The sequence below is a fragment of the Pithys albifrons genome, chromosome 4 (assembly GCF_047495875.1).
Source record: "Pithys albifrons albifrons isolate INPA30051 chromosome 4, PitAlb_v1, whole genome shotgun sequence".
Classification (NCBI taxonomy): domain Eukaryota; kingdom Metazoa; phylum Chordata; class Aves; order Passeriformes; family Thamnophilidae; genus Pithys; species Pithys albifrons.
In genome coordinates this window covers 64,661,206-64,688,471 of record NC_092461.1, presented here as the reverse complement: position 1 = coordinate 64,688,471, position 27,266 = coordinate 64,661,206, and the positions used below count along the sequence as shown (strand labels likewise).

General features: G+C 40.5%; 1 protein-coding gene across 1 annotated transcript in view; it reads right to left on the bottom strand.

Annotated features, from left to right (window-relative positions):
• CYP7B1 (cytochrome P450 family 7 subfamily B member 1) overlaps positions 1–26,731 on the bottom strand; it is a 125,693-nt gene extending 98,962 nt beyond the window's left edge. The window contains exon 1 of the mRNA XM_071554447.1: positions 26,531–26,731. Within this exon, the coding sequence (XP_071410548.1) occupies positions 26,531–26,628 (98 nt within the window). The 5' untranslated portion in view covers positions 26,629–26,731. The remainder of the gene's footprint in view (positions 1–26,530) is intronic.
• Between the last annotated feature and the right edge of the window lie 535 nt (positions 26,732–27,266).

The window sequence follows — 27,266 nt, the reverse complement described above, 5'->3', positions numbered from 1 at the left end:
TAGTCACAGGCAAAAAAGGTTAGTATTTTCCCCTTCACAAAAACTAATCACAACCCTTTGGAAAACCTAACTACAGCAACGCTGAAATACTGAGTCCAGACACATCTTCACTATCTATTTCTTCCCTACCAACTTAGCTATAGATACCATAACAGAGACAGATGCACAGTATCAAGAAAAGCAGCTCTGAGCGCTGCTGCTGCCAGACTATTGAGCCTCACAATGTACATAAAAAAGTGTTACCCCTGAGGCAAATAAACATAGCAAACGTAGTCCTCCAAGAAATACTACACAGTATTGGAAGATTTATGCTATATTTAAATCTTGTCCTCTCATTTTAATAAGGAAATATTGATACTGAAAGAGAAAATTACTCTCCCTGATAATGCAAAATAGGTTGTTGTTTTTGCAGTAGGACTGTTAAGCGTCCTTTTGAGGTTCCCTAATCCACAGAGACGGGATATATCTTTGGAGATAGAGGCTGCACTGAGAAGAAAGACACAGCTGTCTTGCAGACACTGAAGTTTGAATTCCCTTATCTGGGAGGTTATGGCTTCTTTCACCTTAACACTGAGACAAAAGACCCCAGGATCTTGCACAGTGGGGAAACGTGGGGTTTTGCATGTGAAGGTCCTAGGAAAGAGGTAGGTATGGCCATCACCTCCTAATGAGACAGACAACTAAAGAAGGACCTGTGCTCTGCGATTTATTGTTGAACATTTCAGAGACAGAAAAACAGTGAAGTTGCCTCTTTAAAAATATCTTTAGCACTTCTTTTTACTTGCACACCAGAACACAAAACTAATTGTTGGAATCCCTCCTCTTTAAGAAAAAAACAATTATCATGGTAGTTTTCACTTAATGCTAAACATTGTAGTTCTGATTTTCAACTCCTTTCTTTTCCTTCTTCATTTCAGCTTTCTGAAACCATCTGCTTTCTGTTAAGATGAATTCTTAAAATCCTGTGAGCTGCTCATATGAAGCGAGTAAAAGTTGGATTTCCTAAAAGAGGCAGAGATTTGCAACGTAAACAACCTATATGCAGCTTATATCTTCATTCAGGTTTATAGCAAGTGGGTGGATGCATTGCATAACTACACTTCAGGAGAAGTAATTAGGTAGTGAAATATGCATTGGCTTGTGTAGTGAACCAAGTGCACTAACGCATACAAACATGCTTATTTTTGTGCTCATAACTGTGTTTCTCTACCTTCTGAAAATGTGATCTCATATGAGAATGAATATTAAGATTGTAAGAGCCCTCAAATCCCTTTCATCACTGTCCACAACTTCTGAGCTTTTCTGTCTCCAGTTACTCCTCACCACATAGGAGAGTGTAGAGCCCCATTGAAAATTAGTGCAGTTAGCTAAGGTTGAGAAGGTTTACTAACTGCCTCACGAACATTAAAAACTAGTAATACCATGGCAAACTGTGCCTGGTTTGCTTTCTTTAGGTACATTATATAGCAAAGAAGCCAGCTGCAGCCCAGAGGCAGCCTAACTGAGGCTACACGACAGGAGCATGTGCTGTAATGCATCTGCCAAGATGCTCTGCAGGCAGGTTCCTGCTCCAGAGCTGCTCCGAGGATCACACAGCCTCATTAGCTCCTACTTGTTCAGATAGGGTTTCTGTTCCCATTGTGTTGGTTCTAGTGGATTGCAAATTAACTGAGATAGTCTGCATGTTACAATAAGACAGCAAATTAACAAATGTTCAGATGCGGAGGCCAGTGCCCATTATCCTATCCAATGCATGGATTGCCATGGATTGGCAATGGATCAGACATGGCTTCGGTGGCATCTAACTGTGACTGTACAGCCCAGCCCCATGCCAGTGCAGAACCCATCCACTCCCTTTATCATCCTTAAAGCCTTGATCTGTGTCTCAGTCCCCTCACCAGTGGGTTACAAACAATAATGCTGTCTAGCCCCAAACTATTGTAATGATAAGACCCTCAAAAATTAGGTGGAAGATGACTGTATAACATTATCAAGTACTGCTTTATTATTCTTTGACGTAGATGCAGTATGGATCATTTTTGCATTAAATCATGTACATGACTTTTGCTCTGACATACCAACCTAGTTCAGCCTAAAGTTAGTGGTGAAGAATATATTTAGGTACCTGAACCCCATTAAGAAAATATTTCAGGTCTTTTGACAGCTACTTTTGTCTTCCTGACAGGAGTGGATCATTTGCAACATGGTTTGTCCCTGATCACCTGGGCTTAGAAGACCTCAATAATGGTACTCAGACATCGCAGGCAAAGAACAACTTCATATCCATATCTGAACCTTATAATTGAAGCTTATATAGGATCTGTACATCTGATCTTGGTTTGGTGAAGAAAGAATACAAGAGGGGTGGGGTGGCTTCATTTTCAAACTTTGAATTAGTAGTTTAGTAATTACTCAGCCCTTTTAAGGCCACATTTGGGGTACTGTGTGCAGTTCTGGACTCCACTGTACCTGAGAGACATGAAGTTCCTGAAGCAGGTTCAGCAGAGAGCTGCTAAGTTGGTCAAGGGTCTGGAGAATCTCTCTTACAAGGAAAGGCTCAGAGAGTTGGACCTGAGGCAACTGAGAGGGGACCTCATTAATGCGTATCAGTATCTAAAGAGTCAAGAGGATGGAGCCAGGCTCTTCTTGGTGGTGCCAACCAAAAGAACAAGAGGCAATGGGTAGAAACTGATGCACAGGAAGTTCCACCTGAACATGAGGAAGAACTGACTGAGGACTGGAACAGGCTGCCCAGAGAGGCTGTGGAGTCTTCCTCACTGGAGATATTCTAGAACCATCTGCATGCAATCATTTGCCAGGTGCTCCAGGATGACCCTGCTTGAGCAGGGAGGTTGGACCAGATGACCCACTTTGGTCCCTTCCAACCTGACTAGTTCACTAATTCTGTGATTATATATTATCAAATACATACATGGAAAAATGTCATGTGTTTTGTTTCATAAATAATGAACACAAGCAAGTCTGACTCTGAGAAGAGAACAGCTGTAAGCAGAAGCTCTGAGGGAACAATGGTGGCATGGTAAATACAGCTCTCCAGAAGAGGATCACAAATCCTGAAAGGTGGTATAATCTAATGGGTTCTGGATCTGAACCCCAATTAATTCTGCATTAAACATAAAAAACCCAAACAACCACACATGTGACTGAGTTATTAAAATGCCTTTAGTGCAATGTACCTCTGGAGACACGCAAAAGCTTACAAGTTCAAGTACAAGGCAAAGAACTCTCTTCACCAAACTAATTGGTCACTGTATAAGCACTAAATTAGGTATGTAGTTGAGTTTCAAAGAAGAAACCGGGGAGTTGTAGAGGGCAGATTGTTATTAAATCTGCCCGTTAATGAGGATATTCTATTACAAAATAATTTGTAAGTATATTAACCTGTAAAAGCAAATTGCTGATGGGTTAACAGGGTTAAAGATCTTGTTATGGAGAACCATTAAATACAAAAAAGAGTACTCACAACTAGGAAAGGATGAAAAGTATAGACTGCAAGTTAAGACTCCATTTTTTCCATTGCATCAATAGCACACATGCTGATACAGAGATAATAATTTATGACAGCATTTACACTTTGTTCCCTGTTTTGTAAATTTTGGTTTGAACACTTTTTTCTCTCTTCACATTGTGCAAAAAAATCTCCCAAAAAACAGCCCTTCCTTTTTTTATTTTCATCACATGTACATTTTTTCATGTTTTTACGTCCTATCTCTTTGGGAACTTAATGGATGACTGGAAAATTAGTGGGACTGTAACATCAGAAGTTTGAACTTCAGCAATGTGCAAAACAGACTTTTAACTACACTTCTGAATGTTACTTTTTATTCAGGCACAATTAATTAATTCATTCGACAAATTAGATTCTTACAATCAGACCAAATATTCTTTTAAACCATATTTGTATGGCTGAGGTCTTTATTCTCGGATATTCAAGAATTCTTAAAAGGCAATTTTTTTTGACCACAAATAGGTCAGTCAAGTCCCTAACAGATATTTGACGGGAGGTAAAGCGAGGATGTCTTAAGGATGCGAAATCTGAAAACGGTGAATACAGAACGAGAATGCTGAAATACACACTTAAGTTTTGAGCCTATGCAAAAACTACTGACCCAGGAACCAAAGACCTGACAACTAAGGAGATTCTCAGGTAAAACACAAAGACTGCAAAGAAGGAGATGAAGGAAGACAAGCAGGAAGAGTCCAGTGACATCGAGATGACATCAATGAATCAACTAGCACAGTTTCAGGTCCTAACTCAAAGCTGACACTTTTCCCCTTAATATTCCACTCATGACATAGACACAAATGAACAGAGAACTGGCAGGCAGTTAAAGACACCGACTGTGTAGGCACTTCTGGTGTGTAAGTTTGTTATTTGCAGTGTTTATCACTCATGCCATTGCAAAGGCCACGTTTTCTGCAACATTGTCCACAGAGCTCTTAATGTCTCTCTTGTTATGTGTTTTTTAGCATCCTTGTGATATTTTCTGAGAAACATCCACAGTTTCCCTGGAGCAGGCCACTTGACCACAACTCTCCCTGCCAAGGGAAAACATTCCATTTTCTCTTTTTTGGTGTTCAGTGCACACAGATCAAAACAAGAAAAAGGCTAAACATAAAGTAAGAAACCCCCAGTGTTAAGACCAGAGTAAATTCAGCTACTTCAGTTATGCTCGTAGAAAACCATAATACTTAATATTGTCATCTCTTTTTTTTTTCCCCTTCCTTACTGGGGACACACAGTCTTTTCCCAAGCATGTACAGATAGCTGTCTGCACCAAACATGAACATCCTCTGACCCAGCACCATGTTTCAACTACTCTGCGAGTGGAGAAGGGAGATGGAGAGATGCCATTCTTCATGGCATGGTTCCAACAACAGAGCAGCTATCAGAGACATATATTGAAAGGAATAAGGTGAATCATTTCCTGCTATGAAAAGTACCATTACTTTGCCATGAAATCCTTTGTTAGAACAAAATTTATTTAGTTTCCATCTTTTTTAACGAACTACATGTTCTAAGTTGGTAATTTAAAATTTGCTTATGTAAATTCCAAGGAGACCTCTTGGACACACTTCATCATTTCAAAATACACAGTTTACACCTAGGAAAATGTATCAAAGCCACAAATGCTTTGGTCAAGAAGTTTCACCCCTCTTGAATTGACTGATGATATCATATGTTCTAGGAATATTTTTATCATCTGGCATGTTGCTCAGCACCATATGGCACAACACACTGACAAGAGAGAAAGGACTAGTTTTAAATATTTTATATATATATAGGTAGATAAAAATAAATGCTACACTTCTATAGAAGTATAAAGATACTATTGTCCATTTCTGTAATTCTTATTACAGTAGGGGTTCATTGTGGAAGGTATGTTTTTTGTCCTCACACTGAAATACAGAAGCACTACAGAAGCAAAATGCAGAATAGTTTCAAAAAAAGAATTGTAACCTCTCAAAGAGAGCTTGAACTGAATGCAACACTTATTTTCTCACTTTGTAATGCTTCTTTTTCCAAGACATGTAATTATTGTAATAATGATGTATTAACCCTTTCTCATGGAATTAATTTCATGCAGTTAATTTAGATAGACGGGTTTTATAGTCAGTTATAATTTTTATAAAGAGCAATAGCTCCAGTTCTGTCAGTACCAGAGGGGATGAAGTGCTGTTTTTTCCCAGAAAACTTTTTACAGGGAAGCTCATGTCATTTGGCCTTACCACACACACACACACACACACACACACACACATAAATGTGTATATATATAAAAAACTCCCCATTTTTCATCATTGCTTGAGGTAAAATGACCCTATGAATTGTATAAAACACTCTTCTGAATATGTATTTAGGTAAAAATCAAAATCTTTTCTATTTGGTAAAGGAAATGTGAACTTTTGGGGATGTTTTGGTGATATTACTAACTGGGTAAGATAGACCGTTTAGCCCAGAAAAGCATTCATGATATTATTGAAATTCCTCTTTCCTTTACCTGTCTGATATCTTCTTGATAATTCTTTGTTCAAATTCAAATACAGTAAGATCTCATCTTCTCCCCTAGCATGACAATAACTCAAAATGTGAAAATCTGACTAGAGAAACAGAAAGTTTAAACATATTCTGTACTAATGAAAAAGCAACGAAATGACCTCCCCATAGTAATCTTCTGCTATGACTTTTTCCTTCATAATTCACCATTTTAAGAACAGGATACTAAACTGAACACAAAACTCAAGCCTTTGAGGGTTCTTCCTGTCCATTCTCTATGTTTTCACCACACAAATATTTCTCTGTATTAGGGCTTTTCCAAAGTATTTTTGGACAACTCAAGCTTGTAGGAAGTCTGACTAATGACTTCCTCCAACCTCTAGATCCTCTACCTTCTCCCAAACCCACACAGAAAAGTCTACCCCACCTTCACAAATACTTGTGCATATGACACAGTCCTTTTCAACTTTGCTACTGTTTAAAACCTTTACTAACCTGTCCATGCCCACAAAGAATTGGTCCATCACAGAAGCTGCACTGCATTTTCCTCCTGCCTGCCTGTCCTGGCACTGACATGCTCCCCATCCTTCCACCCAATCTTGCCATTCTCAGTAGGAAGAATTTTTCCCAGTTCCAAACCTTGGACACAGTCTTCCATTCTCTTCCTCACCAAATCTCCATGCCATTTAAGATCTTTAATGAAATCAGAATCATTCCTGCATCAGAAACACAGAGGGGTGGACGTTCATGGCTGTGCATAGTTTGCAGATCCTCTGGCCCAACAAAGCCATGTTATTGCCCAGTTTCATTGTAGTTTCATAGTTACAGCTCTGTGATTGAGTCATTTGATGATAAAGAAACGGCATCATTAGTAAAGCTCTTCTCACTCTGTAGGCATCTTCATCCTCATGCACCTATCCAGTATGTGAAATAAAACTATTCTGAGTGAAGGGCCTTCTCTTTGGGTGCCTGGCAGACAGTCAGAAAACACCATTAGAGTTTTACCTCTTATTAGCACTAGAGATACCCTGTTCTAGACAGAGTAACTATGTAAACATACACAGATGAAATAAATCATTGGGCTGGAAGCTGGTATTGCAGTAATTAGTAACCATGCCCTGGATTATGTCCAACACAGACAGTTCCAAAGTCAACAGCTTTAAAGAACACAGTTTCCAAATGTTACAGGAAAGCTGTAACTCAGGAGGGCAAAATTAGAGAGAGAAAATGTGAATGAAATTTAAAATTCTTCAGAACACTTACTAGATGAAGTACCAAAGGCTCAAAAACTACACAACCTGGGTCAGTAAAGAACTGAAAATGTTTATTAATAAAATGTAAGCACAGAAAGGGATAACCTACGGATATAACGAAAAATACATAGTCTCACCTTAAAGATTATACTATCCACACTTTATTTGTAACGGGTATTATCTTTTTCATTTAATAATCCTCTGCATCTCTCAACCCCTGAGTGAGTTAGTTTGTTACAATTCAGTAAGGGCATTTGGAGCCCTAACATGGAAAAATTCAAAACATAGTGGTTGGTAGGACTAAAAATTAGAGATGACAGAACAAGCATATTAGAAATAGTGGCAATTATGAAAAGCAGGAAAACCAAACTTTCTAAGAAAGCGTATGGGCTTGGAAATATGGGGAAGGGTATTCATTATCAGCTGAGGTGGGGCTTGAATTCCGCTGTACATAGAAATAGGGCTTTAGTCCACAAATCCTGTTACAAAGAGTTTTCTCTCTAAAGAGGGGAAGGGAATCAACCACCAAACAGGTAAATAAAGAAGCTTGCAAAAACTCAGATAAATTGAAAAATTGAGCCTTAGCAGGCTTTCATCTTAGAGAAACACATAGCAACCACCAGTGACAAGGAAACAACACATCCTGGTTATAAACATGATATTTTAAACACAAGGATGAGGAACAGAAGGAACTTGCTACCAGGAAAGCCACAGGAATGGTCTGGAAGGTGTACACTCTCCAAAGACATGTTGACATTGCACCACCAAATGAAATGCTAAGGCCTACTTCATAAAGGGTCAGAGTACATGGTCTCCCAGACTCTGGGATTTATAATCAAAGAGCTGATAAAATCAAACAGCTCATGCTCAGAACAGGCCTGAGCATAATAAGGCAGCACACAAACAACACCTCAAAAACAGTAATGAGGAAACAACAGCACTTTATCTACCATTCACTCCTCTATATATCATTAATTCTGAAATTACTTTGCCCCCAGTTCCGTTCCCTGCCACCATTTGTTCAGTTCTCCATCACAGTGGCTAATGAATCCCATTACCTTTCCAATATTTGCTCCTGATCACTTTTTCACCCAAACCCAGGCATCTCTGAGTTTCTATGGTTTGATTAAGCAAGAAGAAGAGGTGGTTTCACAAGCAGTGACAATGCTGAAGTCTGCACAGATTCTAGCCACCATCTAGGGATTGCATTAAAGGACACCAATATATAGTTTAGTAACACAATATCCAAGTTGAATCTCAAATTAGTCTCAAGTGTGCATTTACAGAACAGTGGAAAAGAAGCCAAGTTATCACAGGACCATCTTAACTTCAGGATCTAAGGATTTGATACACAGCAAGTGCACCTCAGCAGGCTTGAAAATCTGGCTTCTAAGGACTATGTTTTATATAAGGGCCTAATTAAAATAAAAATTAGAATTCTCTACAGAGTGCTTTCTTTTAAACACTTTTTGTAAATATTAACATCCAGAAATAATATCCAGAATAAAAGCTCACTTCTAGAGTATTTGTAAAGCTACTAATACAATTTTACTATGACAGGACAATTTTATCCATCTTTGATTTTTCACCCTTGCGAAGACCTTAGTCTAGATCGAGTTTATCAAATCAGTCGGTGCGTGTGAGAAACCTGTTCTCTAATTTTTTAAACTTACCTTAGCACACAGTTGTGTACCAGTGGTGTGCAAATGGCTATGCCTTCTCTCAGTTTCTAAAGTGGTGGAGGAAGACTAATGAATTGCAGAGTTATGCAGGAAAATAGAGTGAGATTACTTCGTTCACTATCATGGGTGCTCAAACTTCAGTTTTGTTTCAGACCAGAAACTTCTGTGCATCCAGTACAGCCAAATGCCAATAGTAACCCAGGTTGAATGGGAAGAACTGAGCCTATCAAAGAACCAAATCCATGAGAGGTGGAGATAAGTCAACTCCCTGAAGTGACCACCGATGCAGATGGTCAGGATTTCAATGTCAAATGACAGGATTTCTCCTGTTAAAATCACTCTCAAAACCTCATCTTGATAGATAACATGAACATCATCAGGCTCAAGGAGTTTTATTTATAAAAACGGTGTAAAAATTATATGAAAAAGTGAATACAATTTTTCAGTGGATTTAAGCAGCTGTTCAAAGTGAACAAGAAATCTAGCTTTCACTGAAATGAAGGAGAGATGCAGGGTAGATATAACTCCATGAAATGCTCTGCAAGTCTATGGGTATATATTAGCAACAGGATAAAACACTCCCCTCCAACTTCTGATAAAACTGAAAACATGGAAATAAAGATGTTAGTTAAACAACCTCCTTCTGGAAGAATGCTAATTAACTTTCATAGGTTACATTTTCTTGATATACCGAAATCAAAATGACACAGCCATTTGTTTTCCCTGGCAAAGTCATGCACATCACTGATTATTCAGGTTTTGAAAACTGTGTATAATACATACTACCACCTACACAACAGCACAACGCTGACATTTAAGCACAGAACATGTTGAAGCAGTATTTCTATACTGGAAAAAAGAACAACTAACAAAGACATTTCCTAGAAGGTATCCATCGAAGAGAAGAGAATAATGTATAAAACATGGGCCTTTTCTTGAGAGCCTGAGGTTACAGATGCCTTTTTCACCACATCATGTTCCCAACATAACAAATCTGGCAGAAGCATCAGGATGAAAAATGGAAAGCACTTTTGATTTTGTGGAGCAAAAAAGACTTAGCAACTTCTTGCAGCAATTTTTGTGAGGCAGCATACATTTAGGGGAATTACAAACAAGTTGCCTGAAGGTCTTTGTTCCATATTCTTTCTTATTTAAAAATATATTAATTATTGTAGTCATCACTTTTAATTAACCAAGATAAAATGACTGTATTGCTAATACTGTATTAATAATCTTCTGCTACTCCTGCTTAAGAGAGAGCCTTTACTTTTCATTTCCACCCTGGTACGATCCTAAGTACTCAGGCAAAAATTAACAAAACCTCCTTGTACAACAGCATGCTCCGAGCTGAGCAAGGGAGGCATTCCCTGCTCTGCAGAAGCCAGATACACTGGGCATCATCCTAATCTCTACTGTAAATGGGCAACTTCAGTGAAGTCCATTAAGTCTATCAGTCCAAAAATGGTGCAAAGGACATAAAAACCAAGCTGGATCCTCACAGCACCCCTGGCACTGGCATGAGGGTGACGAAGTAGCTGTGCTTTCTAGGGAGAGGTGTATGTCCAGTGCACTCACACACAAAGATGAAAAACATGGCAGATGATGCAACATGTGGAATCCTAAATGTGCAGTAAGTGCTTACTGAATTCTTGACTACTCAGCCTGCAGAAGGATGTTAGAGTTTCCAACAACATCATATGAGTGTGCAATAATAAACTGAACTTTGCCATGAAATTTAGTGGTGAACACTCAGCATTATAATTTCAGTGGTCTTGTTGAAGTAAAAGTGATTTGAGTCCCAGTGTGGCACCATCACTGCAGTAACAAAGTGAAGATGACCTTCTGGTATCAAGAACCAGCACACTCAACCACAGATGACATGATCTAGAGATCATCAATACAGCACACATACAGCAGGACTCCAGCACTGCCAAAGCTGCAGCACCATAGTCATGCTGGGGAGTCAAAGCACGTATGTAAAAAAAGCCAAAGGTTGGTAACAGTTTTGTTCTCCCAACATATTTTGTGGTTTCAGGGGAAAAAAAAAAGGGGGAAAAATGCAGCTCAGAAGACCATATGTGAACTCTGAAAGCACAGTCATTGCAACACACTACTAAGAAACAAACTCACTTTAAATGAGTTAGACTATGCTTCCAGTTTCACACAAGGATCTCCAAGTGCCGAATTGATAACAAATGGTAACTGACACTAAATAAAATAGCAACCAATGAAAATCAGTTTTAAGGAAAAAAGGAGATCTTTTTCTTTTAAAAGTTGTCATAAAGCTGTAGGCTAACAAGACCTATATATTGAAATTATTTAAATGATATGTATAATGAAATATTTATCAATATTTTGACACCAAATAGTACAGATAAATGAATATAAAGCCTAAATCAAAATAAGCACCTAAAATAGTATCTTCAGGAGTTAAACCAGAGTTAAAGGAAAATTACTTATTTATAAGCACATGTACTATATCAGTTGTGGTTAATTAGTATGCTAAGACTGCAGTAATGTTTGAGTCTGGTAGTAATCAAAGGATAGCTGCGGTCTACCACTCTCATCTTATGAGCTCTCTGTTTCCTGAAGTTTTACCACCTATCATATACCAACCAAACTACCAACCCTACACCTTTCTCATCATACCTGGAGTTATCTTCCATTTACTCACAGTCCTCACAAATTTAGGCAAAACTGCCTTAAAAAGGAATGATTTTAAAGTTAAAATAGAAACTACCAGTTCAGGGTTGCACATTGGGATTAGGAGAAGCATTACTCCTGATGGTAAGGGAAATCAGAGCAGATGATTTACACTCTTCATGACTGCAATGTTATAAATACGATTACTGATGTGGAAAATGTTTTTATTTTGAAAAGAAATTAATTAAGTCCAGTGTGGCTTGAAGGGTAAGACAAAGATCCCTTCCCAGACACTGACTGGATCCTGTCACTCACCCTGAAAGTATGCTGGGACTGTCCCCAGCCTACCTTGCTTCTCCCCTCACTGCTGGCTTCTGTGGGAAGAAATGCACAAAACACATGCAGATTTCACAATAGAAAACGCGATTATTTTTTAACACACACATACTTCTGTTCCTACTAGAAGGAACTATCTTGTACTCAAGTGACCAGAAGAAATTCTTAAAAATTCAATAGTAACAAACTGTGCAGCTGAAAGCCACGTGACAAGCTTCTTGTGGGAAGTTCTTACAAACTCAGGGTGGATTTTGTTAAAGTTCTCTCAGTTTCTAAATGCCCAAAACAAACAAAAAATACTATAATGCCAGAAAATCTTTATGTCTTAAAAGCCACTGTGGGTTTCGTTTCACCACCATGGTTAGAGAAAATTCACATATGATGAGGTCTCCAGTTGGAAGACAGAAGTCCTTGACTATATTCTGCTTACAACTGAAAAAAGGCTCTAAAGCCTTCAGCCTTCTCAACCAACGAAACAGAGTACTTTTGTTCTGCATAAGTCAAGAGAATTACACCTCCCTGTATTTTTCATGAAAGGAGAATAAGCTTCAGATTGCTTTTAAAAGATTAGTATCCCACTGGGAAACACCAGATCAGACTTGTTAGTGAATGTGGTGAAGCACAAAAGTGCCAGCTTATGGAAAGAAAAGTAAGGGGTGGGTTTAACAGAAGACAGTGAGTGTGCCAACTCTGTCTAGCCACAGGCAGCTGCTGGCATTACAGACCCAGAAAGAAGTCAGAGACAAGACACTGCTTCAGAGTTTTAGGAATGAGAAAAAAGGTTGCCTCGTGATCAGGGCCATGTGGCCATTATACTTTCACGCAGTCTGTAAATTTAAACATACATAGTATTACACATAAAAGGAAACCTAAAACCACTCCCAGCCCTGTAAACTGTCATCCAGCATGGCTATGTAGACAGAAGTGGAAGTGTTATTTTCAAGTAACCTCAGTTACCAACAAGAAGTGGTCTCGTTCTCTATGAATTCTGAAATTCTGTTCCAAGTATAAAATTAGAACCACATTTTCCCCCCAGAAATTAATAGCTCTAAGGAGAGGAAATACTATTGCATATTCTGTATCATACCACCAAACTAGAAATTCACATTTGACTCAGCATGAAAGTGCTCATCTGACCAGTTAGAAGCTTAAGTCCCACTAAAATGAAAAATTATGCAAAGGCTTAAAAAGAGTCTTCAATTCAGCAATTCAGAACACAAGGGAACTTCTATGAACTCCAACTAAACTTGCAAGTATTATCCTTTACATGGTGAAGTAAGTCACCACGTAAAGAGGGTGAGATGGTGAAGAAGATGAGGTCCTGCAAAAAAATCATGCATGGTCAGGCTGCACGTCTTCAGCATCAAGATTTCCTCTCCTTCCTGTATGGCCTTGTCTGCCCTAATTGTCAGTAAATTCCATGTGAGCAAACATGTCTTGAGCAGACACACTAAGCTGGTTTCTCAACCAGAAAGAGCCACCATGACAATCCCCTCTACCCCCAAGTACTGCTACCACTGCCGGGGGGGCTTTTGCAGGCACAGCTGTGGTGGGGAGGGACAAATCACAAGCCCATCTAATGCAGCCAGGTTGGCAAAACTTTGTTGATGTCTAAAATATCACCGACAAATCCAGTGTCTGTAGTTCTCCTATCACCGAGAAATCCAGTGTCTGCAGTTCTCCCCAAAGCACACTTAATTACTGTGTATTTTCATCCTGCAAAGTAAAAATGCAAATTTCCCTCTGTGACAAAATCCAAAGCCATTTCATGGGAGAAACATGACCACAAACCAGAGCACTGTTCCCTTTTCAAAAGCTCACAGCAGCTGGATTTGCTGTGATTTTGAATAGATTTTCTTACTGCAAGAGTATTTCAGTTGCCATTGATGAGCTATGAACTGCAAAAACACTAAATCTACACACACCATTTACAGAAGAGATTATTTCATTTGGCTGTATGATAAAGCTGCAGCTACCATTGAAGATCTATGTTGTGAGCAAATACAGAAAATAAAAAAAATCCTGGGCTTCCTGAAATCTGTGGAAAACCTCAAATGTCCAAAGTAAAGCCAAAAGGTCATACTGAACACTGCAATAAGACAAAGTCTGATATGAGTCTGTTATCACTTGTTAACTGCTTTGACATGATGTTAGGAGAATTAAAGGTCTAAAGTTTGGAAAATACCAGCTGTAGTAGATATTTTATAGGGAAAAAGATAAGCACATTAAAAAAACAAAAGGGACTTGAGATAAAAAGAAAGAAAATGCTAGACTGAATGTCAGAGAAGCTGGCTGAAAAATCAGGGAAGACTTAAATGCACTAATTTTTTACTCTGTCTAAAACTGTTGAAAATCAGTTTGATCAGCCAGTCAAGAAGATTACGCTGATGTCAAGGCAATGACAGAATTATATAAATGAAGAGAATAGTGATGGCTCCAATCCCTTCCCTGGATGAAGGAAGGAGTCCTGCAGAAGGCAGGTGTGATAGGAAAGGCAGGAGGATTTCAAGCTACTCTTGACCAAGTCAAAGATAAGAAGGACTACAGTGTAGCTCAAGGGCAGAGCTGCAAGTTAAACAAACAAAAAGACTCCAAATATATCTTGATTCAACAAAAACACAGCAAAATTTGTAAACATCAATAATTATAAATTTAATGGCTCAGTAAACTCCATTGATTCAATGTAAATTTTCTTCAAAAGCCAGAGCACAGGTCTACCCAGGACTAACAGAGGCTGCTCCTAGGTACATTTAACTAACAGCTGCCATCTCATTTTTGAGACTTGAAATTCATTCAATCATATTTTCTTAGGAAGTTCACAAAACCTTATACTATCCTCATGCTGAAAATAATTATACAATCCTGGGAAAGGTGAGGCCTTAGGCTGATGATCAGTAAGAATAGTGAGCAAGCCTTGGGGAAGAAGATGTATACAAACAGGTATTTGGGGGAGCAGGAGCATTTGGGAAGGGTAAGTGTTGAAGTCTCTACCTCTTAGGTGTGCAGAAGTGACAGGGTCCTGGTATGAGCTGAGCTGTTAAGGTAGCAATGATGTAAGTGCAAACTGACCTGGGAAGAGATCAGCCACAACCACAGGACAGGGCAGGAGGCTGGATGAAATTTCTCTTCCTGATGCTTGTTAACCACCCTAATTTCATTCTTCCATTCTCCCTACTGCTGATGCACTGCATCACAACCTGCTTTTGGGTTTCATCCCTTCAAAAGAGAAATCCCACACAAGGAGAACAGAGGGGAAATAAAGGACAGTTAGAGGCACTGGATGTTAAGGAGTCACTCATGTTTTCTGACAGCTATGCTGAGGATCCATGAGGATTGCCAGGTGACTTAACAACAAAAGTGTTTCACTTTTTTTGTTGTCATTTTGTCTACAGAAAATCCCTCTACAGGTTCCAGTGTGATAAAAGCAATTAGCAAAACTCACTCAAATGAAAAAGGAAGGGTCTCATTAGCCCAGCTTACCTGCTGAGCATAGCAATGGGAATTCATGAGGACAGTTACTATACAGTGCAGTGAATTTTGTGAACAGCAAAAACACAAACTGAGAAATCAGACAAAAAAAGCACTCTAATATCTAGCAGAAAAAAATGGATGATACAAAACCTAAAGCCTTCCTTCCACAATCTTGAGAAATTAACTGACTACCATGAGCAGCACAGACTTTCCAGTACCTTGTTGCCTTTAAGGTGATGATTAGATATTTGTCATAAAAAGTAAAAAAGAAGCATCTGACACAGCAGGGTGGAAGCTGCAGCTGTAACTGATCAATGCACCTGGACTAAACAGCATACCAGAGGTGCAAATGGTTAAGGGTGGCAACAGCAGGGATTTTGTCACCCAGAGCCTTGGGCCCTGCTCACTGAAAAAAAGCTATGGAGATTGACACTGTCCTGCAGATGTGGGAATACTCGGGCAGCCTTCACTTCAGAAGCCACCATCATCACAGCACACACAGGGATTTCCATATTCCAGCCACCTTCAACACTGTCATTCCACTGAGAACTGATCCTTGTGAGCACTCTCCAATGCAACAACCAAGGCGTCAAAACCATCTCTCTGTTGGACATTTCTAACACCACCAATCACCTACAAAGTTACAACTATATGCACACTGGAGGGTTTTTTTTCACATGGTCTGATGACAGAAACTATCTGATGTTCCAAATAAGCACATTACACTTGTGCTGAAAAAACAAGAAGGATCTTCCTGAGCTTTCATTTTGATGAAACAAATTGTATCATTACAGTTTAAATAGCTTTATCCTTCATATTTCTACTGTATACAGTGCATTTGAGACTGTGGAACTGCTACAACACAATTTGGAGGCATGAGATCAGACATATGCCTGACTCCTACACAATGGTCTCAGAGGTATTATTAATAACAAGATATGAGGAAATAGTGTGCAAAACAAAACAAATAAGGGGTTTTTTTATATCTAAGCAAAAAAATGAAGCATTGGTTCATGTGGTCCCATCTGAATTACCTCTGATTTTCATAGTCTTGGTTAAAAAGATTGGCAGGTCATCTTCTTTCCAAAACAATCAAGGAAGTATGCAATGCAGAGACGACAGCAGCAGCAGGCAGTGCACATACATTAGTCCAGTCAAACATTCTTGGGGTGGAGAGAAAGCATAAAAAGCAAGTTGCTCCAGTCTATACTAAATTGCCATTGAGGCACAAGTAAAGATGCATCAGATGAGGTTGCTGGTGCCCTTAAGCAAGTATTTATTTGGAACCACAGTATTCAATACTTTAAACAGATGACCTTGTTTGTTTGTTCAGGATGACATCTTAGGATATCTTTCATCATTTTTAATTAAATATTTTCAATGTTCAAAAGGATATATGCATCCACTAATGAGACTGAATCCACTCCCTTTTCTAAAAGCGATAATAAAATATTAAGGACAACCTACTGGATTAGCACTGGACTACTCATCCCTCAAAAAAAAAAATAAAACAAAGGCAGGACATCTCTCCATGCACAATTTTAAGCATAATTGTGTTCAAGCACCATTTACTGTAGCTGTCGCGGGAGACATTGCAATGGTATAAACTATGTGGGAGGTAAGACTGGACGGGTCACAGCAACTGTGCTTTATTGGACTTCTGTTCCCGAGAGAGAAACACAAAGATTTCTTTCTGCAAAGGAGATCATGAAGCCAGGAAATCTGAACTTTCTTTTGAGCCTAATGTATTTCAGCATTGTCTTATTTTAGCTTCTTACCACTGAACAGCCACAGCCTGCACAGTTTTATTTTAAAGTCTTCATAACAACAGGTTTTTAAGCCTCTAAATTTATTACAGCTGATGTGGTTCTATCTGAGGAAGTCCAAAGGTTATGAAAAAACCCTTTCACTCATAATGTGATAATATCAAGTTAGATCTAGCAGTGTTTTCACTATATCAGATGCAAGAAACTAAATAGCTTATAGAAGAAAAAATAATTCTGACTCATTCACATATGCAAGATTTCTTTGAAGCTTAATTATCATTTTTTATCTTAAAGCAGCAATGCCAGAAATTGAGCTGTCTGTTCATCCAAAAAACCAGACACTGCGCAAGCAGCTGTTTCCCAAGCCACTGAACATTGACATACAGGGGAAACCTCTCCAGTCCTGCTGTGAACAATTCTGTGTCGCTCCTTAACAGCGACAGATAATTTAACCTGGCTTTAAAGGATATTACGTACAAGCTGCTAGAACAACAAACTTCAAGTTTCCCTCATTTGGTCCTCCAAAGGAGCCCAGGCTCTGAACTCAGCTTGTTGCACTTGTTCCAGGGCCTGGAAATGAATCTTCATCAGTCACCCATGCTCTGATGGCAACTATTACTCAAAGGCCTAAATATCTCTTGTGTAGTCATGCACCAGAAGCACAATTTCATCATGAGATACGCACATCCAAGTCCTACTGCTGTTGAATTAGAATCTTTCAGGCATGTATTTAAGGTTAAAAAGAGCACCACACACAAGCCTGCCTCAAAATATTTCTATTTTTCCTCCCAAATATCAATTCAGTCGGTTCATCATGTTTTACAACTGATTCTTGGATGACTCCTGAACTGAGAGACAATTTTCACTTCTCGTTCAGCTACACAGCTGCTACTTTTTAAATGGGAATCACAGATGAACATTGCAGCGCGGGCTCTGGCAACACGCCTCACCCCCAGCTGTAGGTCTTGGAAATTTGCTATTTAAGCAAAACAGTTACCATGCTGAAAACTAACCTAGTCATCTCAAAATCTTTAAGAATGTGAAAAAAATCCTATCCAACAGAATAACAGAAGTTTTAGAAAGGAATATGGAAGAAACACATCATGCACTGGAAACATTTGACAAATACAGGTACCCAGTAAAATAAATCTTCCAGGGAGGCTTTTTCTGTCTTACCAAAGAACGAGTATGGGACGAGTAAATACCACAGATCAATTCCTGGACAACTGAAGGAAAAAATTATGCCTTGTCATCAATCCACTCTTTGCGCTATTTTCAGAGAAACTTCCCAAATGCAACGACCAAAGCCTCTCATGCTGAAAAACCAGCTGGAGAGAATTAGCGTGGCTATGATCTATCACACACCAGAACCTCTGAAGAGGAGCTATTGTAACCTAAAAAACTATGACAACACTGAAGAGGAAAACATGGAGCAGTACTTTCCAGCAAGGGAAGCGATGACTGAACACTACTGTGGCATCAGGTGAATGGACCAGCAATGGAAATCACTCAAATTCTCTCTGAGGAGATACTAGCAATTGCTTTTCCTTCCATAAGCATCCTTCCTCTGTTAACCAAATTAAATGAGAGTTTCTAAAAATAGGTTGGTTTTCCTTGGGGCCCTATTAGAAAGTCGGAGGCTCTTTAAAACCTTCAGCGACAACAGAATAACGCTGTGACAAAGGGGCAGATCCACCCTTTTGCTGGCATGCATACAAAGGGAAAACAAAAGTACAAAAAGACTCAAATACTGACTTTTCAAAAACTTTATTTTAATCACCTCTTTTCCATGAGTTCTGTCTACTGTGCCTGAACAGCAGTAGTTCCTCTTGTTAAGGAATATATGGGTACGTTTTGGTTGGGTTTTTTTTTTAAGTAAATAGAGCTGCCCAAGCTAATAACTGCAAAACTTTAGTTGTCACACAGTGCTGAAATAAGACTTTATTTTTTTCTACATATTATATCACTTTTAAAAGTAAAGAAAATGCATCCATTTTCTATGATAATAGCTATGAACATATCATTCAAAATTTTCTAATTTTGTTCAATCTTTTTAGGTGAGGCAAGTGACATAACAGTTTGTAATGACCACTCAATAGACATCTGGGGAAGTATCTTACAAAAGCAAGGCAATGGGATAAGGAAAGTGCAGACCACTAAGCAGTTATCTGGTTTTTCTGGGGAACCACAATAAATCAGATAGACAACCACACTTAGCAGTGCTGTTGCACTCTGCCTAAGACATTAGAAGCAGATTGACTAATACAAATAAGAGAGCTCAATGGGTGCAAGGAAAATCAGTAGCTTGTGACAAACATGCACAGGCTCTCTGCTAGATCCCTGGGATGCCATGGGCCAGGAAGGCGACGTGTCTTCAACTTCCCGCTATGGACATGAGTCTTGTACAAGGTGCAGTGTTGCAGTCCAGGTTTTCACTGCACTGTCAGAAAGGCATAGCTGGGTGGTGGAGAGAGTACCCCTCTAACATCCCATTTCAGCTTCATTTTGCTCATCTGTTCTTTCTTCACATGCCTCCATAGGGCTTTAGCGGGCCACCCCATCAGGACTCCACACACACTCTGCAAAATTAACAGGGACACATCCGTTGCATTCAGCTAGAACTTCCTACCACTAGGCCTACAGTATAAGAGAGCATTATTTTTTTTAAGAACATTGGAATATTGCTTAAGAACTACAATACTAAATCACAAGAAGCACTACCATAGCATTTTTCTGCTGATTTGAATTACGAATAGAAAGTACGAGCAGTTAAGAGGAAACAAGATATGTTCTATGCAAGAGCCAAGATTTTTTTTTCCTGACATGTGCCAAACAAGAAGAAGAAACAGAAGAATCTGGCACCATTAAAAACAGTTTGTGGAGAAAGGGACTGAATATCTACAGCCAAGCTCCATGTGGTTTGTAAAGAGAAAACTTTTGTTTTATGGAACTCTCAGTCAGCCAAAATTCTCCCAGACGGCATGCAAATGGATATTAGCCTAAAAACCTACACGCTTCTTGTAGAAGGATCAGTAAACGGTGGGGAAAGAAAAAGAACACTACTGAAGTTTTAAATCAGAATTCAAAATCTGCTTCATGGTTGAAAAAGTTAGTTTACCAGACAGCTATAATGTCATACATATATGGTAAGTGTCTTGGAAAGGAAAGGCAGCAAGTTAAAGCACAAAACTAGAAGTCAGGAAATTGTGTTCCAAGCCTGGCTCCATTACCAAGGAGATCTATAAAACTTGGATAAAAGAGAAAAATACTGCCAACTTAACAGTGAGATTTTCCTTAACTTCATATAGTGTATTAACATTGCACTTATGCTGTTTCTTTTAGCTTCTGTATTTCTCTAACTCCCTGGCATTATGATGCACTAAATTAAATAAGTGATTAGATAGAGTACTGAGAACGGTTATCTTACTTTACCAAAACAAGCTCTGCCCAAATTCTTAATCAAAACACTTGACTAAAAAAACCAAAAACCCAACAATCTTATATTGGTTCATAACTCTACAAACTGAGCAAAACAGTAAAGTGGCCGACATGATCCAACAAGCTTAGCTGAATATTGCAAAACTACAGTACCTACAGCCTATATTTCAGCATACAGGAGAAAGAGAATGGACAGGCAACAGTTCCTCAGCACATGCCAGAGTGGCTATACCATGGAAGAATTTTTTTCAGCTTCTTTGACAACTCTGAGTGCCCAGTGAAGCATTCGTCTGCATTAGTCATAAATCAAGAGACCACACTGACCTCCAATTTACAGTAGGGGAACTGAGGGTGAATCCACAAGCAAGATTGTAAACTTGGGACTCATCCAAGTCCCTGCATCACACTGAAGTCACTCCTTGGTGGGGGAGCTAAGACCCAGGTAGCTTTGTGGGTCAGGACTCTAATCAGTCCTGCAGTCACCTGATGACATAGCGCTCTAGTTACATCACAAATGATTAAAACATCAGGTGGCAAATTTCTCCATCATGTTTAAAGGAGAAATAGTTAGTATCTTGTGTAAGAGAATACCAGGATTAGGATTTGCCCCTTGGTGTCTTCACATCAACCTTTATATGTAACATTTCAGCTAACATTTGCCAACTAGTGTGCTTTCCTCTTCTAAATACAGTGTTAAGCCTGAATATAATTTTTTAAGCACTCTGTATTTGCTTGGGTTGTCCTACTTCATACTTCTAAGACTATCAGCTTGGAGGAGGAGCAGAAGGGTTGATCATTCAAGACTTTCTGTCAGCTCTGTGCATTTGTGTATAGTGCTCTAGATGGACACTCCATGCTTCATGTTGCACTGGAATAATATAAAGAGCTGAAAGCAATTTCCTTTAACTCTCACCCTTTAATTTTATTTGCTCCAAGGAATAAAAAAAAAAAAGCAAAATCAAGCATACCAAGGGGAAAAAATATTATAGGCCTTTTCAAAAAAAACACTGTAAAAATAAAACACTGTAAAAATAAAAACTATTGTATTATAGTGAGAAACCTGAAGCTAGCAGTTCTTATTGCCACTAAAAATATCTCCACCCCACACACATACAATTACCAGGATGGCACCTACTGATGGGTTCTGATCAAGACCAGACCAGGTACAAAATATAAAGCTGAACAACCCCCAGTAAAGTAGGTCAAGAAAACTGGGAGGGAAGGGAAACTGTTGCTAGGTGGCAGTGTACCTTAAGTAAAGAATACTGTAAATCATAGATTATTGGGAAAGTTCATTATCTGCTCAAAGAGGTCTTGTCTTCAGTGTCATCTTCAAAGCTCTGGTAGCAAGCAGAACCCAAAATGTACATGATACCCAGACTACACATCAGAAGGATGAGAAGCAGCACTGAAAAAAAATAAGAAAAATAAGAACCTGTCTTGAGACACACTACTGTGCAAGACCCATGACATATGGGCTCTCCAAGTCTATTAGTGCCAAAAAAATGCTCCAAAAGCCAGTGAAAGGCTTAGTTCATTTTATTTTACCTTCACTTACGCTCTGACCAGAAAAAGCAAGCAAAGAAATAAGCTTCCACCACATCTTGGCACAGCAGTGAACAGTTGACAGAAAACCCAAGTGTGATGGTGAGAAAGAAAGGTTTTCTAAGGCTACTTAAGAAAAAGAACTGTTACTTTTCTGTCTTAAACAGCTCCAGTCTTCAGTCCTTTTCAGAGTGGAATAAGAGTGGACAATGACAGAAAACAAGAGGTCATGAAAACGCATGCACTCCCTAGAACTCCAAATAAAAGGATGGAGAAAAAGGCCTCTGTAGAAAGCCAAGGTAAGAAGGAAGAGGCCAGATTTTTCTGATATCCTTCTATCTGTCCTTCCTGATGTTCCCTCCAACTGAAAACTACCTTAACATATTGCCTAAATTAGCAGAAGTGGTAAAAAAGACAGGCTGATGACATCTTGTGAACTACAATTCACTTGGTAAGAGAGCTGTTAGCAAGCTCACAGCTTGTCACAGAGAAGGATAAGATGTTCTTGAAGGCAAAGACGAAATCTATATTCTTTTCAACAATATCTGTCAGGGTTCAAGAGAGCAATTTTGGGAAAAAGTATCTTAGATGAACATTATTGTATAGATTGGAGGTATTTCAGAGGATAGAATAAAAGGGAAAAATGAAAGACACTTGGCTCCAACAAGGTTTTAAATCCATAACTAAGGTCACAGCAAAAGCCTTTATGAGACATTTAATTCTTCTTATGTTAACTTTAATCTACAATTATACTGTTTAAGTTGTTTGGGATTTTTAAAACCGTATTCAGATGCATTGCAGAAATAATACGTTAGAATGTACATGACTTATCTAACACAGCATGAAAATTCCTATACTGCAGTACAGTAAAATCCACACAGGTTACTTGCTCCACATATCGGATCATTCCTCACAACCAAACCTGACTGTGAAGATCATTCTAACAATTAAAATACCAACTCTACCAACCTACAGAATCACAGAACAGTTTGGGTTGGAAGGGGCCTTAAGTATCATCTAGTTTCAACCCCTTTGCCATGGGCTGGGATACCTTCCACTAAACCACGTTGTGCAAAGCCCCATCCAACCTGGCCTTGAACACTTCCAGAGATGCGGCATCCACAGTTTCTCTGGGCAACCTCTTCCAGTATTTCACCACCCTCACCATAAAGAATATCTTCCTAATCTGTGATTCAAATCTACCTTCTTTCATTTTTAAGCCATAGAATTACAGAGAGAATAATTTTTTCAAACCCTTTCTCTGATGTAGCTCACATTGGATGAGGAAATCATGAGGTTTTGCCATAGCAGAAATACTTTGTGTGGCAGCAAAAAGGAAGTGCTCTCTGGTGAAAATACATTACTTAGCAAACAGCCTAGATAGGCTTTCCTTCACTAATCAGTAAGAGGGAGATTTCTCTGTAGCATGCAGAACACACTGAGGCTCATTTGACATAGAAGTTTAAGTCAAAATAAATTTTTCTGTGATTATGAAAACTTTTGTTCTACTTATGTTTCTTCACCATCTGTGATACACAACCTGGCAAAGACTCCAAGTACTTTCCTTTGTGTTATTACTGCCACAAGCACTCAAATAGACACTTAGACAAAAGGAAATTCCTCTTCTTTTCTACCCTGTCTCTGAAGAGCAGATCTGAATACTTTAATAGGAAAACCAGCACTGAACTCATCCTGAAATCTTGTAAATCCATATTACACTGACTTCATTACAGAAAAAGGCAATGGCAGATTAAGTCAAGCAACACCTCTTCTGACAAAATCTCTTCTTCAATAACAAGCACTCAGCCTAAGAGGAATCAAGCAGAAGCACCTCACACCAAGAAGGGTGAAATTCTGAAATATCTGCTTAAGGAACATCAGTGATGATTTAGGGATTTCTCTTCTCTGGGATGCACAAACCCTTATCAGGCTTCCAGACACGTAACTATCAGAGCCACAAAAGAGGTTGTGCTTTGCCTCAGTGGAGTAGGACAGAGGAATCACCCAGCAAAACAAACATACCAAAATTTGTAGTGCAAGTTAGCACTTACTGCTGTTTATTTACTTACTTAAACTATTTATTTATATATATACTTGTTTATATATATATATATATATTTGTTTACTGGAGCTATCCTGATGGAACCTATGTGTGGCTGTAGTTGTTCAATGTTACTATTTTGGTCAAGTTTATACTGGTACCTTAAACACAACAACCCCTTATACAGAGTTTGCATACTGGTACAAATCTACTAGCATTAGGGCAATATAATTTATATAAAAATACATGCATATGTGAAGTAGCAACATCTTTTCTAGCATAGGCAAGCACCACAAAACTAGCATTGTTTGTGTTTCTGTGCAAATGGGTGTGATCTAGGTATACAGCCTTGACTTTGGCATTTATTTGTGCAGTAATTTACCAACAGTCCCTATGTCAACATGTTCCCAAATGTTTACAGTGAATTCCTGAGGGGAGGGGTAGCCCCACCTGCTGCTTAGCAAACCCTGAGTTTGTTAAAATCAAATAGAACAAAGGTAAATGGGGATGGATAAACAGACAAGGGTCAGATAAGCAAGGGAATGTCACAGACTTGCACCAAATTTCAGAAGCATGAACTAAGTCTTATCCCTATATTTTAAGCTGCTGCACCCTTAGTACAGCTTTTCTTCCTTGAAGGCAGCCAGTCTGCTCCCAAGCACCTTTTCTTCCTTTATGCTGAAATAAAAAAAATTAATTGCACATTTTACTGGAGCAGGATAGTACCTCAACACCAGCACCGTATGCTGAGGGTTGTATTATACTGAGGTTGATGGGTTTTTTCATTTTTTATTTCCAGTGGCTTGCACACTAGTGCTTTTTACAGTTCTTTGAGAAACAGCACAGGATTTAAAGTAGTTTATTGATCAAACAGCAGTTTGGGGGTTTGGGCAAGACAATACACCTTCTTGCTGAGGCCTGCTGTACAATATCATTCTGCTCTGGCACAAATGTCCAACCAATTTTGCTGTAGACCCTAAAGAGTGCACCAAAAAAACTCTAAAGCCACATGGGCTATAAAAATAACTCAAAATGAGTTCTTTGATATTTTTCCCCATACCTTTCACATCTGCCCAAAAACTCCACAAGCAAGAGCTTTCCCTGTTTCCATTTTCAAAAATTCAGTATTTTACAATTCCACTAGATTTTCAATTAATGACAGGCACAATTTTATAATATGGCTTATCCAGTGTAACAGCTTCTAGTCTTAAAATGACACCCAATCTCATTTGCCCTGACCATGTCCTTCTTGCTCTCCTTTTGTTTACTGTGCCAATGTCCTTTAGAGAGCTAGACTTGCAGCAAACTAAAGCTATCAAAACGTTTTTGGATGGTTTAACTCCCAGAACCAGCTCATGGAGGGTCAGATGAGCAACAGAGACGATGAGGAAGAGTGGGAGTGATCAGTCAAGTAGCAGCTATCCGCTTCATAAACTGAGCTGAAGCAAGAAGCATCATCACAGATTACTCTGTCGTTTGTCTTACTGCACAACCCCACTCAGACACTGGGATCATCAACTGCAGAAGAGACACAGAAGAGCACCAAGTATTGGCTTCACTTGATCAAGCACCTCACTTCATCAAGTGAAAAATGCCTGTGAAAATGATAGCATACAAAGTAGCAAGTATTCAGAAACAGAAAATATAGTTCCAGACAATGGTCCCTTCCCCTCAAGAAACTCTGCGAGTTCTTCCTAAAGTGTCCCAAAATATGTGTACCTTCAGTGAGTCCTTAGATCGTATAGCTGAAAAAAAATAAAGGCAACACCTTGAGATACACTAACACAAAGTCAGCAGAATGTCCATTAACCGAGCTACTCATCACACAGCTAAGGGGCACCCAGGGCCGATGTTGCAACCCGCAGCGTTGCGGGCAGGGCAGCGCATCTCGGGCTCCGCGGGACAGCCGCCAGGGCCGCGCCGGTGCCCTGCCGCCCGCACAGCTCGCGTTCAGGCTTCCAGCAAACTCCGGGGTCGCGTACGCTCACACACGCCAAACTGCTCGGAGCCTGTCTGTGCGCTCGGCGCACACCTCCCATCGGAGCACAGGCTCGCCCGTACCCGCGGAAGGCGACACCAGCCTCCCACGTGCCAGCGAGGAGCCACCGCCCCCAGCGCACCGCGCCGGCTCTCCCGGCCCCCCGAGCGCGGCTGCCGCCCCGCGCTGGCCCGGCCGCCGCGGGAGCCGCCACCGCCGCCGTCCCCCGGCCCCGCCGCCCCGGCCCGCGGGCGCTGATAGGGCGGGCGGGCACAGCGCGGCCCAATACGCGGCTCGGCGGCGCTGCTGCCCCGGCGCGGCCGTGCAGGAATGCGGCGGCCGCCCCCCGCCCCGGTACCTTCTCCTCCTGCAGAGCACGCACACGGCCCAGAGCAGCAGGGCGGCGGCGGCGGCCGCCCCGCCGTAGGTGCCGAGCGGCAGCGTGTCGGGGCCCATGCTGGCGGCGCTCGCCTCGGCGGCCACTGGAGCCTCGCCGCCGCCGGGAAGGAAAGTTTCGCCCGTCCTCCCGCTCCCGGCAGGAGAGGCGTTCGGCCGGCCGTCCCTCCCCGCCCACCCCGAGCCCAGGGGGCTGGGTTTGGCTGCTCGGAGTCGGACTTGGCGAGCGGACCCGGTGCGACCCGGCCGGCTCCTCCCCAGGGAGCGCCCGGCGCGGGAGGGTCGCGCCCGCCGCCCCCGCGGCCTCCCGGCGGCGGCCGAGGGGAAGCCCCGGCCTTCGGCTCCCGGGGAAAGGCTCCGATGTGCCGGAAAGGTCCCAGGTGTCTCCGTCCTCCCCGCCCTCCAGTCCATGTCAGCCCTTCCCGACACCCCGGGAGAGTTTTCTGAGCCCCGCAGACGTGGCCTCGGGTGGCAGAGCAGCAGTATCGTGTCCCCACTGCCGGCAGAGCCAGGCTTGGGCAAGCAGTGGCTCTAACAGCCCGTTGACCTCTCCTTGGTTTTGGTACAGACACCCGATGTCTGTCCCCCGCTTAAAAAGCAAGACAACACCCCACCAGCTTCATAAAACTTATACTTGAGGTAGGATGAGATCTGAAGAGGTTGTCTTTTGACGTTGTGCTATATGAGAAGTTGGGTCC